This window comes from Myxocyprinus asiaticus, chromosome 8 (genome assembly GCF_019703515.2).
Source record: "Myxocyprinus asiaticus isolate MX2 ecotype Aquarium Trade chromosome 8, UBuf_Myxa_2, whole genome shotgun sequence".
NCBI lineage: Eukaryota > Metazoa > Chordata > Actinopteri > Cypriniformes > Catostomidae > Myxocyprinus > Myxocyprinus asiaticus.
The window spans coordinates 13,844,990-13,863,692 of record NC_059351.1 but is presented as its reverse complement, the minus strand read 5'-3'; the positions used below and the strand labels follow the sequence as shown (position 1 = coordinate 13,863,692).

The following is an 18,703-nucleotide window of genomic DNA, read 5'->3' as shown; positions in this document are numbered from 1 at the left end:
GTATCTGTGATGTCACAAGACATTATTCAGTTGTATTTACAAACCCCACAAAATTTGCCATAGCACTCTTGTCCCTGCCCACTGATGCTCAGTTCGTATCATAAAAAGAGAGGGAGAGAGAGAGACAGGTCTAGTGTGATCAACTATTCTTGAACACCAAAGGGGACCCATCTGGACTATTTAGAAGTTTTTTGTGTATATAACATGCATTACACAGATGTCTTTGACCATTGTCATGCTTATTACGCCGCTTTTAAAAGACACGGTGACAGTTACAACTCAGAAAAGGAGACTGCGCTATTTTTTAATTGTTGGTGTATGTAAACGAGCACTAGCTGGATATCTTTGACTGTCCAGATATGTTTCTGGCAATCTACACCTAATATATGTGTAAGTTTCATGTTTCACCATGCTATGGACTGTGTTTGTGCAGCTAAAGTCAGCATGGACTGCTTGTGAACCAGTCATAATACGACTGCACAGGAACTGTTATTGAAGAATGGGGCAGTTAAAAACACTTGGACTAAACAGTTTAATTCATTAATATTTCAAATGTCATGACTGTTTTATAGTTATGGTGCTTATATGCTTGAGTGAAGTTTAATATATTCGGATGCAATGTGTTGGATGTGCACTATGTGTAAACCCTGAAATTTAGTTTTATAATGTTGTGGAGAGCTTGTTTATTCTCTTCCAAATGAGTTTCAAATATGGCTGAATTTGAGGGGTTGCATGATGTTAGCCAATCAGAACAATGGGCATTTACATTGAAGTTTAAAGATGACTATGACCAAAAGAGACGCTGTGGCCAAAACCGAGCGTTTTAGTCAGAGGGCCAGAAACAGGGTGGAAAAATGATCATTTATTATTAAACTATTACAGTTTTGGTGCAAAAAACTTTACTGACATTATCAGTGGACCTCAGAGAAGATAATAAAATAAGAATAAAAAAAATAAAAAACATGAACACTTTATAGTGCCATGATATCACTATGTTTTTTGACATGTACCATAAGAATACTAAAGTATTCTTCAAAATACCTTGCAATATCATGTAAACACCATGGTATATGTATGTTAATCATTCAGTACCATGGTATTACCATGTTTTTGGACATGTACCATAAGAATACAATGGAAGTACCTTTCGAGTATCATTTAAATACCATGGTACATGAATATGTTCATTAATCATTACCATGGTATATATCAAAGTACTGTGGTATTACCACATTTTTGCACATGTACCATGGTAATACCATGGTATTTTTTTATATCTTAGAGTGCCATGTGAATACCATGGTACATGTACAGTATACAGTAATGCAGTAATAGTACCATATTATTACCATATTTATTTTTGGACACAGTACCATAAAAATACCATATATACCATATATACTTTTAAAGAAAATACCATGCTATATCTTAAACTACCATGGTATTACCTTCTGTAACCATCGCTGTACCATAGCACCAACACAGTACTTTTTTGTAAGTAAATGTCACGGTGTGTGAACCAAGGAAGATAGGGGAGGACTCATGCAGGATAATGAGCTTTATTGAATAAACCAAAGTGACAACAGAAAAGTAAACAGAAAAACAAAACCTTCACAAGGGGAGAAAAACACAGTCCAGGGTGACTAAATAAAGACAGGCTGGGCTGGAGCAAAACAGGATACAAAACTGGAGACACTTCAGACAGGACAGGCTGGATGAGGAAACAAGACGAACTGGCACTGGAGAGTGCACACGAGGAGACTAAAATAGGGAGAGAAATCAAACAGGTTAACAAGGAGGGCAGGTGAAACTAATGAACTAATAATGGGCAGAAAAGGAGGCGGGGTAAGATGCAAGACTGAGTGACACGTGGCAAAATGGAAACAAAACAAAGCCACGTGCTCTCACAGACACAAACACAGAAATGACACAAACGCATATCGCCAGAAACTACAAGGCAACATGCGCTCATGCCAAATGACAGACAGGACAAGAGAATGCACGGCAACACCAACAAAGCGATGCCATGCACTCTCACGCTAGACAAAACCACGATGCACGCAACTGGCAACAAACGAGACAAGACACCTGTGCGAGAGTTCAGCCACAAATAAACCCGTCATCTCAGACCGAAGTGACCGAACCTCAGCACAAAGTGAAGACAAATCACGACCCGGATACGCAGCTCAAAGTGAGCGCAACACGAAGTGCACCCGAGGTCGCAAGAGACAGACACAAATCATTGACGCCAAAAACAGACAAGACAGAAGAACAGTGCCAATAAGGCAAGCCACGCATTCTCACACAAGACACATGCTAGGCAAGACAGGGGTGTTCGGAGTGTTCAGGGAGGGGAAACACCTCACAGCTCATCCACATTTGGCCCCCACTTGATACCCAGCTCTTACCTGTGGCTCCAAGTAGCTGTAGCATGCACAGCAGCCACACCCTGGGCAACGGCTTTGACTGGCTGGCAAAACCAAAGTAGCTGATGGATCTCACACCCTTGGTGAAACAGGTTTTGTCAACGTAAGCATGTGAAGACTGGACACGGCTGACTGCGCAAAGGAACCAACAGTTGGTCAATGGGCAGAAAGGCGGACCCAGCAAAGCATTGTGGAGTGCTCTGAGCACGGCAAGACAGTACACCCTGGTCATCCACTGCATCCAACTCCTCCAGTCGTCTGGATCACTTCCTGCCTCTGGGTCTAGAGGGACTCGGAGGAGAGCATGAGTCTGACATTGCACAACTCTCCTTAAATCAAATTCACGTGCAAATTCATGATGTCACTCCTCTCATCACATACCTCTCATTCTTTTTCATCATTATCGCCAAGTCCTGTGGTGATGGGTGAGTGATGAAGCAGCAGGAGTGAATACACTGGCAGCTGTAACTGCAGACCTGCATGCAGGCAGCTCAGGCCATAGGGTCGTCTACCACTGACCGGAAGCAGCAATGGTTTTTGGCAGCCCCCTGAGCATCTAAGCAGCCCTATTTAGGACAGTACTTCTTACCTCCTTAGCCTGAGGAAGGGGCTAGAAAAGGTGCCCTCAAAATTGCCTGCTTCAAACATCCTGGCCAGCTTACCGTGGCTGGAGGGAATCCCACTTCTGTGGTCGAAACAAAAGAGACATTAGAAAGGTTCATCAAACTCCACTCACTCTTGGTGTGTGGAACATACACACGTTCATGGATCGTGTAGCTGCAGACCAACCAGAGAGAAGATCAGCCCTAATCACCAGAGAACTAACCCGCTACAACGTGCAGATAGCAGCCCTGAGTGAGACTCATCTAGCCGGCTACACATTCTTCTGGAGTGGTCGTGGTGTAGATGAATGGCAGGAGGCCGGTGTTGGGTTTGCTGACAAGTCCAGCATTTTGAGCAAGCTCTCCAGTCTACCAAAAGGAATCAAAGACCGCCTGGTGAACCTGAAACTCCAGTTACCTGGAAAGAAGCAAGTCACACTCATCAGCGCCTATGCACCAACCTTGACCAACCCAGATGACGTCAAAGACAGGTTCTATGAGGATCTGGAAGCTGTAACTGCTGCTGTACCAAAATCTGACAAGCTTGTCATCCTTGGTGATTTCAATGCCAGAGTCGGCACTGATCATGTTGCATGGGAGGGTGTCATTGGAAGACACGGCATCGGCAAATGCAACAGCAATTGTCATCTCCTCCATTCTTTCGTCTTCCCAACCACAACAAGGTGACATGGATGCACCCCGGCTCCAAGCACTGGCATCAAATCAATCACGTTATCATTCGTAGGCAGGACAGGAAGGATGTACGTGTAACAAAGGCCATGTGCAGTGCAGACTGCTGGACAGACCACAGGCTCTTAGTGTCAAAGCTGAACATCAGAGTCCAGCTGCACAGGCGCCCCCAGGGCATCAAAGTACCTAAGCGCCTCAACATCTCCAGACTGAAGTGCATCAACGTAAAGCAGTCCCTAGCAGACAGACTGGAAAATGAGCAGGAAGCATTGGATCCTGAAACCCCAGATGTTGAGTCAAGCTGGACGGCCTTCAGAAACCTGGTGTACACAACTGCCTCAGAAACGCTTGGCTCTATCACTCGCAAACATCAGGACTCTGTTGAGATTCAAGCCCTGCTGGAGGAAAAGAACCACCTACATCATGCCTACAGAAATTACCTCAAGTCTGCTGCAAAGAAGGACGCTTTCAGCAAGATATGGCAGACTATCCAGCATAAACTGCGCGAGATGCAGGACACTTGGCTAAGCCAGAGGGCCGATGAGATCCAGGCATATGCTGACAAACATGACATGAAGAACATTTACAGTGCCCTTCAGACTGTGTATGGTCCTGTGACATCAGGTACAGCCATCAGGTACAGCCCCTCTCCTGAGTGATGGTGGCAGCACTCATCACCAAGAAAGATAAGATCCTCATATGTAGGTGTCTCAGTAGACACACCTCCATCAACGACGAGGCAATTGACCGCCTGCCAGAGGTGGAGATCAATGAGGCCATGGCAGACCCTCTGACAATCATCGAAACAATCATCCTTGCCAGTGGAAAAGCCCCGGTGCTGACTACATCCTGGATGACATATACAAGGCAGGTGGATCCAAGATAGTGGAGAGGCTGATGGAGCTATTCTGCAAAATGTGGAAGAATATAAGGATGCATCAATCTTCAACATTTACAAACGCAAGGGGAATCGACAAGCCTGTGACAACCACAGAGAGATCTCCCTGCTATCAGTAGCAGGCAAGGTACTCACCAGGGTACTCCTGAACAGACTAACACTGCATCTTGAACTAGATCTTCTACCAGAGATCCAGTGTGGCTTCAGGAAAGAGCGAGGCACCATTGACATGATCTTTGCTGCAAGGCAACTGCAAGAAAAGTGCCAGGAGCAGAACGTCCCTCTTTACACCACTTTTGTGGACCTGACTAAAGCCTTTGACACTCTAAGTGGGATGGATTATGGAAGATCATGGCCAAGTTTGGATGTCCTGAGACCTTCATTGAAATGGTCCGCCAGTTCCACGACGGCATGTTGGCCCGTGTCCAGGTTCAGGGTGACTACTCCAAGCCATTCCCAGTCACACATGGCTCCCTCACTCTTCAGCCTCATGTTCTCCACCATGCTGACAGATGCGTTCAAGGACAGCAATGTCGGCATTGACATCAAGTACTGCATGGACGGGAAGCTCTTCAATCTGAGAGACTCCAGGCAAACATCAAAGTGCAGACTTACACCATCCGTGACATGCTGTTTACGGATGACTGTGCTTTAAATGGCAGCACGGAGTCAGACATGCAGCACAGCATGGACCTGTTCACTACTGCCTGCAGCAACTTTGGTCTCATCATATCCACCAAAAAATGCCCTTCATCAGCCATCTCCTGGCGCTGTGTACACCGAGCTGTCAATCACCGTCAATGGCCAAAAGCTCAACAACTTTGACCAGTTCACATATTTGGGCAGCATTCTTTCTCAAGCTGTCCACATCGACGATGAGGTGAATATAAGAATTGCCAGAGCCAGCGCAGCTTTTGGTCAACTGAGATCGAATGTCTGGGACAGAAGAGGCATCAAACGTTCAATCAAGCTGAAAGTATAAGCTGCAGTCATCCTCCCCTCCCCGTTCTATGCAAGCAAAACATGGACTGAACCACTTCCACCTGTGCTGCCTAAGAAAGCTTCAAAAGATCAAGTGGCAAGACAAAGTGTCAGACACTGGGATCCTCGCACAGGCCGGCATGACCAGCGTCCACACAATGCTCTGCAGGTCTCAGCTGAGATGGGCCGCCCACATTATTCGCATGGAAGACGAACGCCTGCCCAAGAAACGTTTCTTCAGCGAGCTGTAACATGGCAAGATATCTCAGGGCAGACAAAAGAAGAGGTACAAGGACACCCTCAAAGCCTCTCAGAAAAACTTCTCTATTTACATTGACAGTTGGGAGAACCTTGCAACTGACCGGTCAGCTTGGTGCAGACATGTCTCCACTGGCATAGCCTCTTTTGAGCGGAAAAGGACTGATGATGCCATCAAGAAGTGTGCTGCCAGGAAATCCTGAGCCAGAACCTACTCTGCAACCGGAAGGCATCCTTGCCCCAACTTCAACAGACTTTTCCGAGCACAGATTGGACTGACCAGTCATCTGTGCACCCATCGATGATGGATGACATCTGTGGTCCTCGTCGCTTGAGATGGACGAACAACAGACAAGACACTAAACATGAATGTCAGAGCTCAGCCACAAAGATGATAAAAACATAATTAACCAAAGTGGCTGAACTCAGTAAAATGCTTCAAATTATTATAATGTGCTGTATAATGTATAATATGTGTGCCATACATTTACATAATTATTAATAACCCCTCAATGCCACTAATATATAACTACATAAGAGCTGGTTTTATCCAAGCCTTTTATAAATGTGACGCAGAAATTCAAAGCGTGTCAAATGCATTAGCCAATCATGCGGCAGTGCAATGCCTAAGCTGCAGCAGCAACTGTGCCAGTCCGGCACGTGCCCTCATATTTGTATCCAGCCTGTGCTTATGAAATATTCAGACAGTTGGTTAAAAGCAAGAAAAAGGGGGAAGGGTTACAGAGTGAGAGGAGAGGGGGAGAAAGGGAGGGCAGATACTTGCGAATAATGTAAACAAAAGGAGAAATAGAGTGGAATACATTGGTGCCTTCAAAATGCACACTCATGAATGCACACACACATAAATACAGAGGAAATTGCAAAGGATATATGCATTGCTTAACATGATTTTGCATGTGTTTTAGACGAGTGAAGTAATGGGATAAAGAGTAAACCAGAAGGATAGAGTTAAAGGCTATGTATGTGCATGCGTGTGTGGGTGGGTGTGTGTGTGTGTGTGTCTATCTCTAATGGTTCCATCTTTTGGCTGAGCACTTAAGAGGATATACTATTGCTAAGTGACTGTGTGTTTTAGTGGCCACTAGTGTACACCACATGTGCATGTTTTTGTGTTAGTTAGCACTCTTGCACAAGGGCGTTTTAACGAGGAATCTAAATTATGATTTAATCTGGGAGGGATTTAGAGAACATTTCATCCAACACAGCCAGTGGGTGTGTGTGTATGTGTGTGTGTGTGTGTGTGTGTGTGTGTGTGTGTCTGTGTGTAATGTTCTTCATCCCTAGGTACACAGTAAATCAACCTGTGAGACATGACTTGGATTTGGGTTAGCTTAAAAACCTAGAAAAAAACAAGGTTCAGAAACATTTTTATAATGCTAATACCAAAAACAAAATGATACACGAATCAGACACAGCCAACATTGACACATGGCATACACTGATTGACTACAATAAAATAAAATTAAAGCAAAAAGCCACTGGAGACTGTGTGCTTCAGTGATCCTAAAACTTCCTTAACTATGGGAAAATCACTGAAGTGCAGTAAACAGCAAAATGATAAAATACAGCATTCAATAAACAATCAAAATGAACTAATAATGATAATCGCAATAAACAATTCTTTGGTAACACTTTATTTTAAGGATCCAGAATAGTGTAGGCTACTAGTTGTGATTGAATAAGACAGTAATTTATAATAAACGAATGTATAGTAAGGCTATCTTAGCCATTCTTTAGAACTTCTTAAACATTTATTTTTGTGTAAAAAGTAATGTATTAACGGGATAGTGTACTCAAAAATAAAAATTCTGGGGGCCTGGGTAGCTCAGCAAGCAAAGATGTTGACTACCACACCTGGAGTCGCAAGTTCGAATCCAGGGTGTGCAGAGTGACTCCAGTCAGGCTTCCTAAGCAAGCAATTGGTCCGATTGCTAAGGTGGGTAGAGTCACATTGGGTTAACCTCCTCGTGGTCGCTATAATGTGGTTCTTGCTCTCGGTGGGGCGCGTGGTGAGTTGTGCATGAATGCCGTGGAGAATAGCGTGAGCCTCCACACGCGCTAGGTCTCGCGGTAGTGCCACATGATAAGATGTGCGGATTGACTGTCTCAGACATGGAGGCAACTGAGATTCCTCCTCCGCCACCCGGATTGAGGCGAATCACTACACCACCACAAGTACCTAGAGCACATTGGGAATTGGGCATGCCAAATTGGTGAGAAAAAAAAAGGAAAATTCTGTCATCATTTACTAACCTTCATGCCATCCCAGATGTGTATGACTTTGTTTGTGTTCAGCAGAAGAAAGAAAGGTTCTTAGGAGAATATCTCAGCTCTGTTGGTCCTCACAATGCAAGTGAATGGTGACCAGATCTCATTGCGAGAACATGCCCATGAGAACGTTGTGGTCGCGGCTCACTTCCTTCTTCATGAAGCAAGGAGCCACCGCGGCTGCTCCCCAATCTGGTCCGTCCTGGGCTGATGCTCAGCCGGCCGGGTCGGCAAGCACCGCGGGAGATCTGGATGTGGACATGGGAGCGTTTCTGCCGGCTCAGCCCCCGCAGACCTCCATCCCCCAGCACGCTCATTCTATCTGGAAGAGCTGTCGAGCGATGCAGGCGGGTTTAATGTGTCATAGGATGTGGTCTCCATAGTGCCCTCCCTCCTGGAGAGGGAAGAGCACTTCCCAGCGCTATTCTAGAAAGTGCTCGGTGGGAAATTGCTTAACAGCAAATCAAGAAAGGCTCCGCCAGTAGCCTCCTTGGGTAAGTGCCTCCTCCCCTCTTAACGGGACTAGGGATTTGCCTTACCTAACTTGCTGGAAGGTCACAACGTGTTTGAGCGCTTGCTGCAAGGCACACAGCAGCTTGCCTGTGTCCATTTTTCTGTACCTCGTGACAAGGTTCAGCACCTGCGGCGTTTCCTATAGGAAATCCTAGTGTCACTACATCGACACAACGTCAAGTGAGTGACAGACAGGGAACGTCTTGGTTACTGATGTAACCTCGGTTCCCTGATGGAGGGAACGAGACGTTGTGTCCCTCCTGCCGCAGCACTGAACCAGCCGCTGACATGGCCAGGACTCTCTATCGGCTCCTCAGCATAAATCTGAATGAGCAGTGCACGCCATCTCCTTTTATACCCGTGTGTCCGGGGCGGAGAGTGCCATGCAAATTCCACTCACCAATTCTCATTGGCCTTTTCTATTTTATGCAAAGGTGATTATGGGTCTCAAGATCGAACCCCTAGTGTCACTACATCGACACAACGTCTCGTTCCCTACAACAGGGAACAGAGGTTACATCAGTAACCAAGACAATCTGTTTCTCATCCACACCTATCATATCACTTATTTTATTCTGCCTTTATGTACTTTTTGGACCTTCTGAGTTCTGGTCACCATTCACTTGCATTGTGAGGACCAACAGAACTGAGACTTTCTTCTTAAAATCTTTGTTTGTGTTCAGCAGAAGAATGAAAGTCATAAACATTTGGGATGGCATGAGGGTGAGTAAATGATGAGAGAATTTTCATGTTTGGGTGAACTATCCATTTAATGCTTAATTTCAGAGGTCTTATATCAAGTTTACTCAACAATATTAAGCCAGTAATTATGACTAATTAGTATACACTACTGTTCAAAAGTTTAGGGTCACTTACTCATTCTTTATTTTTTAGAATAATAGTAAATTCATCACAACTATGGAATAATAGAAATGGAAATATGGGAATTATGTTGTGACTAAAAAAAATCAAAAATAAATCAAAACTATGTTATATTTTAGCATCTTCAAAGTGGCTTTGAAAAATAAAATTGTATTTTTGTAATTAAATCAATTTGTTGGCACAATTATATTTTTGTCTACAAAACTAATTTCAAACATTTAAGCATACGCCTTCAGATCAAAGGGTTTTTAAGATCATGAGAAACATTTCAGGCAAGTGACCCCAAACTTTTGAAAGGTAGTGTAGTTTTTACTTAGTTGTTACTAATAATTCCCAGAATCTTGTATTAAAGACAACTTGACCCCATGTCCTAAAGTTAAAGTTTATTTAAGTTATTGGTTTGTTTTGCACTTATTAGGTGGAATTTTATGTTTATTGAACTATAGTAAGATGAAGAAATTATGGCTAATTATTATTGGTTTTAATAAATTGTTACTGTTGAAAATGTTTTCTGAAAATAGTGTTATCACCTTTTAAATGTCAAAAAAATTAATAACTTGTGTAAGTATATGTTTCATTTTGGGACAAGAAGTCAAACTGTCCTTTTTTAAGATTTATCTAATCTAATTTCAAGATTTTTGGAATTCATTAGTAACAGTTTAGTAAAAAAAACATTCTAATTAGCCTTAATTACAGGCTAAGGCTTAATATTGCTTAGTAAACTGGAAATATGATGGATCTCTGAAATAGAGCATTAATTACATTACTTTCTACACACAAATAAGCGTTTAATATTTTGTAAATTATGGCTAAGATAGCCTTGCTCTACATTCAGTTCTGTATTGATTACCTTCTTATTCATACTTTACTAGTGCATTACTGTGGATCCTTAAAATAAAGTGTTACCAGTTCTTGTAATCCATTAATTCAGTGCGATATATTATATTAAAAAATAATGTGTTAGAATATTAACACAATTAATCACGTCTCCTGAGTCCTGACTGTACGTAAATTGCATAATAAGAAATTTTCCTTCCATCAGAGTTTGTTAATTTATAAAAAATATATTGTTCATTGTTAGTGCATTAACTATGGATGTTATATACGTAAAATAACATTTCATTTTATTAGTATTTGTTGAAATTAGCTTTAACCATTAATGTAAGCTGTAAAAGTACATGTATTGTTCATTGTTATTTCATGTTAACTTATGTAGTTAACTAATGTTAATGAATACAACCATATTGTAAAGTGTTACGATTATTGTGATTGATAATACATTGTACAATAAGTACAATTATATACAGTAATGTAAACTGTAATTCTATTGCACACATTTTTCAGCCGGGAGCACTGGACATTCTAGATCACGGACCAGAGAGACGGACCATGAACACAAGAGTACAACTGGTCAGTGAGCTGACCCCCACAACACACAACTAACCACATCTACAATAACACATTATTCAACATAAACACACAGACAAAGCAAAGTTTAAAAACGTATGAACAAACATTCACAACTGAATCGCACGTTAAAGCATCATCTACAGCTTTCTTTCTCTTTCCCTTTTTTTTTTAATTTTTTATCATGCATCCTTATTCAAGTAAGTAATTGCAGAAATGCTACATGATTTCCTGCTTTCATCTTTCATTTCATTGCAAAATCATGAAATTCGTACTGTGTGCAAATGTTAGCTATCCTACAGTAACCAATATTTTATCATTGCTAAATTTCAGAAAAGAATGCAGAATTCTACAAAAAAGAGGTGTGATCTGAATGCCAAGTACACATCTGTTATTACTGTTTTTATTATTATATTTATATTTAAAAATATCAATATACAGTATTTAAATAAAATATAATAATTTTAGAAATTTATTTACATGCATTATACATAATTATACTTTTATTATAATTTTCTTAATTATTTCTATATATTAATTATTGTAATACGAAAGTCTCTGTTTATGACTAAATACATGCTGGATTGAGTAATGCATTAGAGTGTTTTTGTGTTTGTGTGTATGTAAACGGCTTTAGATTGAACACAACAGGAGAAGCCTGGGGAGAAATCGTGTCAAGTCCTCAATTTGCCTCGAGAGGTACTGAATATGTGTGCATGCATGTATTGCACTGCAACAGCTAATGGACTGTGTCCTTAAAAGTTTCCTTTTTAATGGATATGCCCTGACAATAAACCTTTCTGAGGGCGTTATGTGTTTGTAGTTTCGTAAAGTACTGTGAGCAGTACCAGCCACACGACCCCATAATGCAAGGATGCCTTCCTAGCAACCCTTGGATCACAGATGATGTCTTGTTTTGGAACATGAATTCTGACATGTGAGTCAACAAAACACAAACACACATGAAGTTATTATTGGTAATGTTTATCTTAAAAAAAATAAAAATAATTTCTTCTATGCCAATTATTATTATTTATTTTTTTTCGAAACCTCTAACCTTACACTGTACTGTTTTCAGTATTTTACTGTAAAATCAATGCAGGCTAGGTCATTTTCTGTAACAACACAACAAATTACTGTGAATTTTTTTTAAACATTTTTTTAATTTGATTTATTTTTTTGGAATATCGCACTGCATTACGGGAACATTGTGTTTAATTTGTAGTCACCATTATGGTGTTTAGTGTTCCCTTTGAATGGGACCTTGTCTTATTTATTTTAAATGAAGTTTCTCCCAGTTGGTGCAATTGTGTTTAAGAACACAAATTAATGTCCTTTGATGTATGGTGAAAATTAGACAAATAAAATCAAGTGGTTGATTTTATGACAGACCATGATAGACTACACTATATGATAAATTTGAAAGTAAAGAAATAGTATCAGTTTAAAAGAACATCGAGGGAGGAATGTTTGCGCTGCTAGTTTATGATATTATTTGATCATTAAGTTTTAGAAAAATAAATAAATCAAACAGGCATGCACAAATATCAACACTCAGCATACAAATCTCAACTATGGTGACAAGTAACAAACAGATGTATCATTGTGATTCTAAAACACAGCACTGCTACATTACAGTAATTTCATGGCCCTGTTCACAGTATACAGTTGTCTTTTAATTGTGATAAATTGTAGAAATACTATTGTAAAATATACTTTGAAAGTAGTGCAACTAGTAGCCAGGAATTTACTGTAAACTCACACAAAATTTTAAAAATAATAAGTGGAAAATAACAGTGACCTGTTCAAACTTGCAGGTCAGTTAGGAATCTGTTTAACCATGTTTTCCTAAACAGGGTTGGTGTGCCGACTAAACTTCGCGTGGAGTGTTGGAGCTTTAGTTTTATGGAGCTGCTGAACGATCCGTTGGGTAGAAAAGAGCTCCTGATTTATCTGGAGAAAGAATTCAGCGGTACACACACACACACAGACAGAGACACACACACACACACGTTTTAGTTTTATATCATCGAGAGAATTTTCCATAGACTTCTATGGATTTTATACAGATCTAACGATCATTTCCATCCCCTAAACCTAACCCTACCCCTAAACCTTTTTGCATTTTTACATTTTCAAAGAAACATCGTTTAGTATGCTTACTAAGCCATTGGCTGGCTGGTCCTCACAATGTAGGTGATCTCAGGTTTTACTATCATTGTGGGGACATTTGGTTCCCACAATAGTGGTTAAACCTGTGTACACACACAGACACAGTTATTCAAGAAAAGGCCAGCTAAAAATACAGTATGAGATCATGTATTTCATAAACAGTAAATTGTGCAGTCACATTATAATTATAATAAATAACCTTCACAATAAAGTACTGTGATATAGTGATAGTATCAGGTGGTAATACTATTGTACTTTGTTATATAACATTCCATGGTACTGAATGATTACCATATTCATATACCATGGTATTTACTTTAAAAATACCATGGTGTTGGTCTAAAAAAGCATGGTATTACAATGGTAACATGTCCAAAAAGCATACAAACAAACATGGTAATATCATGGCACTTGTTTGTAAGTAAATCCATCTTTTGATGAAACATTTTTTTGTGAACTGTCTTTCCCCTCTGTACTGATTTTGGAGTTTAATGGGAGCTCATCCCATTTTTATCCTGCTGCACACTCTGCATGTATCAATAATGTACCATCTTTTCATGATTCTCTCTCCCTTGTTCCCTCTTTCTCATCCCTCCCCTCTCATGTTCTTCTTTTGTCTCTTATTTTTATGGTGCTTGCTTTCTCTCTTGTTATCAGCGGAGAACTTGTGTTTCTGGCAGGCCTGTGAGGACGTACGTCATGGCGAGACCTCAAAAATCCTTGATAAAGTGGAAGAGGTTTACAAGTACGACTTAAACATTTTATCCATGTTACATGTATACATATTTAATGGATTTACACATTTTACCTACTCACCTAATATACCATGTTCACTTCTATGTGCTTTTATTAGTGGGAAGTAGATGCATAACGTCCACACTCAAAAAATTAACTCTTTGCCTGAACATGATTCAATCATGGACAGTGTTTCCACATTGTGACAAAGTTCTGTAACTCTCTCTGAAGGAGGAAGCAGGAGCCGGATAACAATCCACATAAGTCTCTTTATTTTCACAATACTTTTCAGTATCAAACACTGTTTGCTTTTCAGCAACACACACCTCAGACTCTGCTGCGTGTGTCTCTCTCTCTCTCTCCTCAGTTCGGACAGCCCTTTCATCCCTCCCAGCAATCACTGCAAACGCAAACAGCTGTTAGAGATAATTTCCCACAGGTGTCAGTCCTTACCGTTCTTCATCTCTTAGCCTCGCTCTCCACAGACATCTCTCGGCCACGACCACATCACCACATAGACCCCATCACCCAAATCAGGCTGGGTAGCCATCCGGCCTGTAACCCCCCTCCCCCGATTTCTGGAGAGGAAATCCGCAACAGCCATCTGTGCCCCCGGCGTGTGGACTACCTCGAACTTAAAAGGCTAGAGAGCTTGATACCAACAGGTGATCCACGCATTGATCTCCTTCATGCGATGGAGCCACTGGAGCGGGCCGTGGTCCGAAGAGAGAGTGTAAGCATGCCCCAACCGAAAGTACCCACTTGATGGCAAAACACTCCTTCTCTATCGTGCTGTACCTATTCTCCCTCAGTGAGAGTTTGCGACTAATGTACAGCACGGGATGCTCCTCCCCCTCCACCATCTGAGACATAACTGCTTCCAACCCCTTGTCCGATGTGTCTGTCTCCAATAAAAAAGGAAGAGAGAGAAGTCAGGAGAGTGCAATAACGGCCTGCCGCAAAGTGCAGCTTTCACCTGCGTGAATGCCTGCTGGCACAGCTCCATCCACTGGACCAGATCTGGTGCCCCCTTTTTAGTCAGATCAGTCAGCAGGCTGGTGACGGTCGAATAATTAGGCAAAAACCTACGATAATAGCCAGCCCCAGGAACTGTCTCACCTCCTTTTTGGTCTTAGGTCTTGGGCAGGCTGCAATCGCTGTGGTTTTATCAATTTGGGGCCGCACCTGCCCGTGACCCAAGTGGAAGCCCAGATACCATACTTCCACCCGCCCAATTGCGTACTTCTTTGGGTTTGACAGACCTCAGATGATGCAGGTGCCACTACCAATCACTACTGTAAATAATTATATCATCCAGATAGGCAGCGGCGTAAGCAGCATGCGGTCTGAGGATTCTTTCCATGAGCCGCTGAAACATAACTGGGGCCCTGAACAAACCGAATGGAAGTGTCACGAATTGGTGTAATCCGAACGGTGTTGAAAATGCTGTCTTTTCATGGACATGGGAGTTAAGGGGATCTGCCAATATCCCTTTGTTAAATCCAGCATGTAATAAAAGGGATCCATGCCTATTATATTGAGCAGATCATCAATTTGAGGCATCGGAAACGCATCAAATTTAGACACTGCATTTACTTTTCTATAATCCACACAGAACCAGACCGAGCCCTTGCCACTTGGCGAGTAATTTAGAGCTCGATGTGGGTAGTAATACAAGGACTTTATCTCCCGGTGTAAATTCCTGTAGCTGAGTACCCCTATTATACAGCCGGCTTTGACGTTCTTGAGCCTGGAGCAAATTCTCCTGTGTTAATTGCCCCAGTGTGTGGAGTTTTGCTCTCAGGTCAAGAACGTTTTGAATTTCGGTTTTGCTGTTTGAAGGTGCCTCCTCCCAGTTTTCCCGTAGGACGTCGAACACGCCACACGGTCGACGGCTGTACAATAATTCAAATGGGGAGAACCCTGTGGAGGCTTGCGGGACCACTTGTACCGCAAATAATAGGGGCTTGAGCCACTTGTCCCAATTTTGAGCATCTTCATCTTGAACTTATATTCTTTAGTGTCTGATTAAATCATTTGACCAAACTGTCCTTTTGGGGATGGTATACGCTGGTCCAAATCGATTTAATCCCCAATAATTCATACAGTTCATGTAGTGTACATGACATAAACGTTGTGCCCTGATCAGTGAGGATTTCTTTCGGAATCCCCACTCGGGAGATAATTCTGAAGAGTGCCTCCGCAACACTACATGCTGAGATGTTGCGCAGAGGCACTGCTTCAGGATATCGCATTGCGTAGTCCACCAGAACCAAAACAGAGCGATGCCCACGTGCCGTCCGCTCTAATGGCCCGACGAGGTCCATGTCAATTCTTTGGAAGGGGACCCTGATCAATGGAAGGTGCGCAATGGTTCTTTTGGGGTGGCCGTGGAATTCACCAACTGACATTCACGGCATGCCACACACCACCTGCGAACATCCCCGTGAATGTCCGGCCAATAGAAATGGGCCATCAGACGGTCTAGTGTTTTTTCCTGCCCTAAGTGACCTGCCATCGGATTATACACTAGCGGCCAAAAGTTTGGAATAATGTGCAGATTTTGCTCTTATGGAAAGAAATTGGTACTTTTATTCACCAAAGTGGCATTCAACTGATCACAATGTATAGTCAGGACATTAATGATGTAAAAAATTACTATTACAATTTGAAAAAAAAAATTCAGAACTTCTTAAACTACTTCAAAGAGTTCTCATCAAAAAATCCTCCACGTGCAGCAATGACAACTTTGCAGATCATTGACATTCTAGCTGTCAGTTTGTCCAGATACTCAGGTGACATTTCACCCCATGCTTCCTGTAGCACTTTTCACGCACCTGTAGCACTTTTCACGCACCTTAAAGTCTAACTGATCCCACAAAAGCTCAATGAGTTTAAGATCCATTACACTCTTTTCCAATTATCTGTTGTCCAACGTCTGTGTTTCTTTGCCCACTCTAACATTTTCTTTTTGTTTTTCTGTTTCAAAAGTGGCTTTTTCTTTGCAATTTTTCCCATAAGGCCTGCACCCCTTAGTCTTCTCTTCACTGTTGTACATGAAACTGGTGTTGAATTTAATAATTTAAAAATACAGATATGCGAGTGCAACGTCTGGCTGGAGGCATTGACCATCAATCACATTCACTTGATAAAAGGCGTGCCTAAGGGTCTCGTCTCATGTCTGCTCCAGAATGAAATCCCTAGCAAGGAATCCTCTAAGGGCATGGGGAAGCAGAGACTTACCCCTCCCTTACGTCCTCCTGACGTGGAGCTGATATAGATGGCCCTGGCTCTGCCTCCCCAGCCAGCGAGTCACACACCACACATCGATACACTTTGTTGCAGGACCCATCCACTCACATTCCCCTTAATAAGGTAGTAAATGCCAACCAATTTGTTCCCAAAATTAGTGGATGGGTGAAGCGGGAATTAACCGCAGCCTTGACACTGTTTTTGTCCCTGAAATTGAATAGTGACTGCCACTACAGGGTAATTTTGGATACCCCCATGCATACACCTTACCTTCACCCACCAGCTTGTATCCAAAGACTCGGACTGAATCAAGGTTTGGTGAATGGAGGTTTGATTACATTCTGAATCCACCAAGGCTTGATATGTACACCCCTTAATACTCAGAGGTATCCGGTATGCTCCTGCTTGATCGGGGGCGGCCTGTGGCACGTCGGGGACCCAGACCAATGTCTCCAACTCCAACATGAGGCATCAGTCCTGTGGCCGACCTGTTACAGGATGGCCTTCCTCAAGTCCTCATACACCAGGAGGTTGGCTGCAGGAAGTTGTTGAGCCTCGAGCTGGGCTTCCCCGGACAACAGCAGCAGTAGGCGGACCACCCACTGGTTGCTCAGTCACTTCCACACTTCGGCCGTTCGCTTGAAGTGCTCAATAAAAACCCCTGGGTCGTCCTGCGGTCCCATCTTGGTCAGCTTGATGGGCAAGGCCGTAGGTGGGTCCGGGGTCGTGGCTGAAGACCCCTCCTGATGTATGAAGCTCCGTAGCACCTGTTGGTCCTCTGCTTGAGCCTGGAACAGCTCCTGGAACTGCTGCTCCTATTCCACATGTAGCTCAAGCAGAGACTGATGTTGGGCTTGGTGGATGTTGGCGAGGGTCTTGATTACTTTGGCCAGCGACGAGGACTCCATCATGGCGTTTCTTCCTCCTAATTCTAATTCCCAGGTTTTGGCACCACTGTGACAAAGTTCTGTAACTCTCTTTGAAGGAGGAATCAGGAGCCGGATAACAATCCACGTAAGTCTCTTTATTTTCACAATTCTTTGCAGCATCACACACCCCAGACTCTGCTGTGTGCGTCTCTCTCTCTATCTCCTCTGGCAGTTCGGACAGCTCTTATATCCCTCCCAGCTCTCACTGCAAACACAAACAGCTGTTAGAGATTATTTACCACAGGTGCCAATCCTTACACACCCACATCACCACACATGTTTAAAATTATTTTTCTTACATAAAACCTACATTGTAATCTCAATTTAAAAACTTCAACAGGGAACCTAATTGAATAAAACAAACCTAACTAAATTAGACATGTTAAAGCTACACAATGTAACATTTGGCCCTCTAGCGGTTGAAGCATAAAAATGCAGTTACTTGCAGAGGAACACTTTACCTCAGTTGTGATTCAGCACTGCTCTTGTGGTGGATGAATATCGGGGTTTAAGCGAAGACTCTGAGATTACCTGTAAAGCAGAGTCATGACGAGCTATTTTCATGTTGTTATTATGTTATTCACTTAAAAATGTATAACCGGTAGCACTTTAAGGAAGTTAAACAACACTGATAATTATATTTTAATATGATTATTAAAGTGTTTTATC

General features: G+C 42.2%; 1 protein-coding gene across 1 annotated transcript in view; it reads left to right on the top strand.

The window, feature by feature from the left end:
• Nucleotides 1-18,703, top strand: part of LOC127445504 (regulator of G-protein signaling 11-like) — a 31,223-nt gene that overhangs the window by 7,875 nt on the left and 4,645 nt on the right. Inside the window, exons 9-14 of the mRNA XM_051705632.1 lie at nt 10,884-10,949; nt 11,285-11,308; nt 11,584-11,645; nt 11,770-11,883; nt 12,803-12,918; nt 13,776-13,863. Of these exons, the coding sequence (XP_051561592.1) occupies nt 10,884-10,949; nt 11,285-11,308; nt 11,584-11,645; nt 11,770-11,883; nt 12,803-12,918; nt 13,776-13,863 (470 nt within the window). The remainder of the gene's footprint in view (nt 1-10,883; nt 10,950-11,284; nt 11,309-11,583; nt 11,646-11,769; nt 11,884-12,802; nt 12,919-13,775; nt 13,864-18,703) is intronic.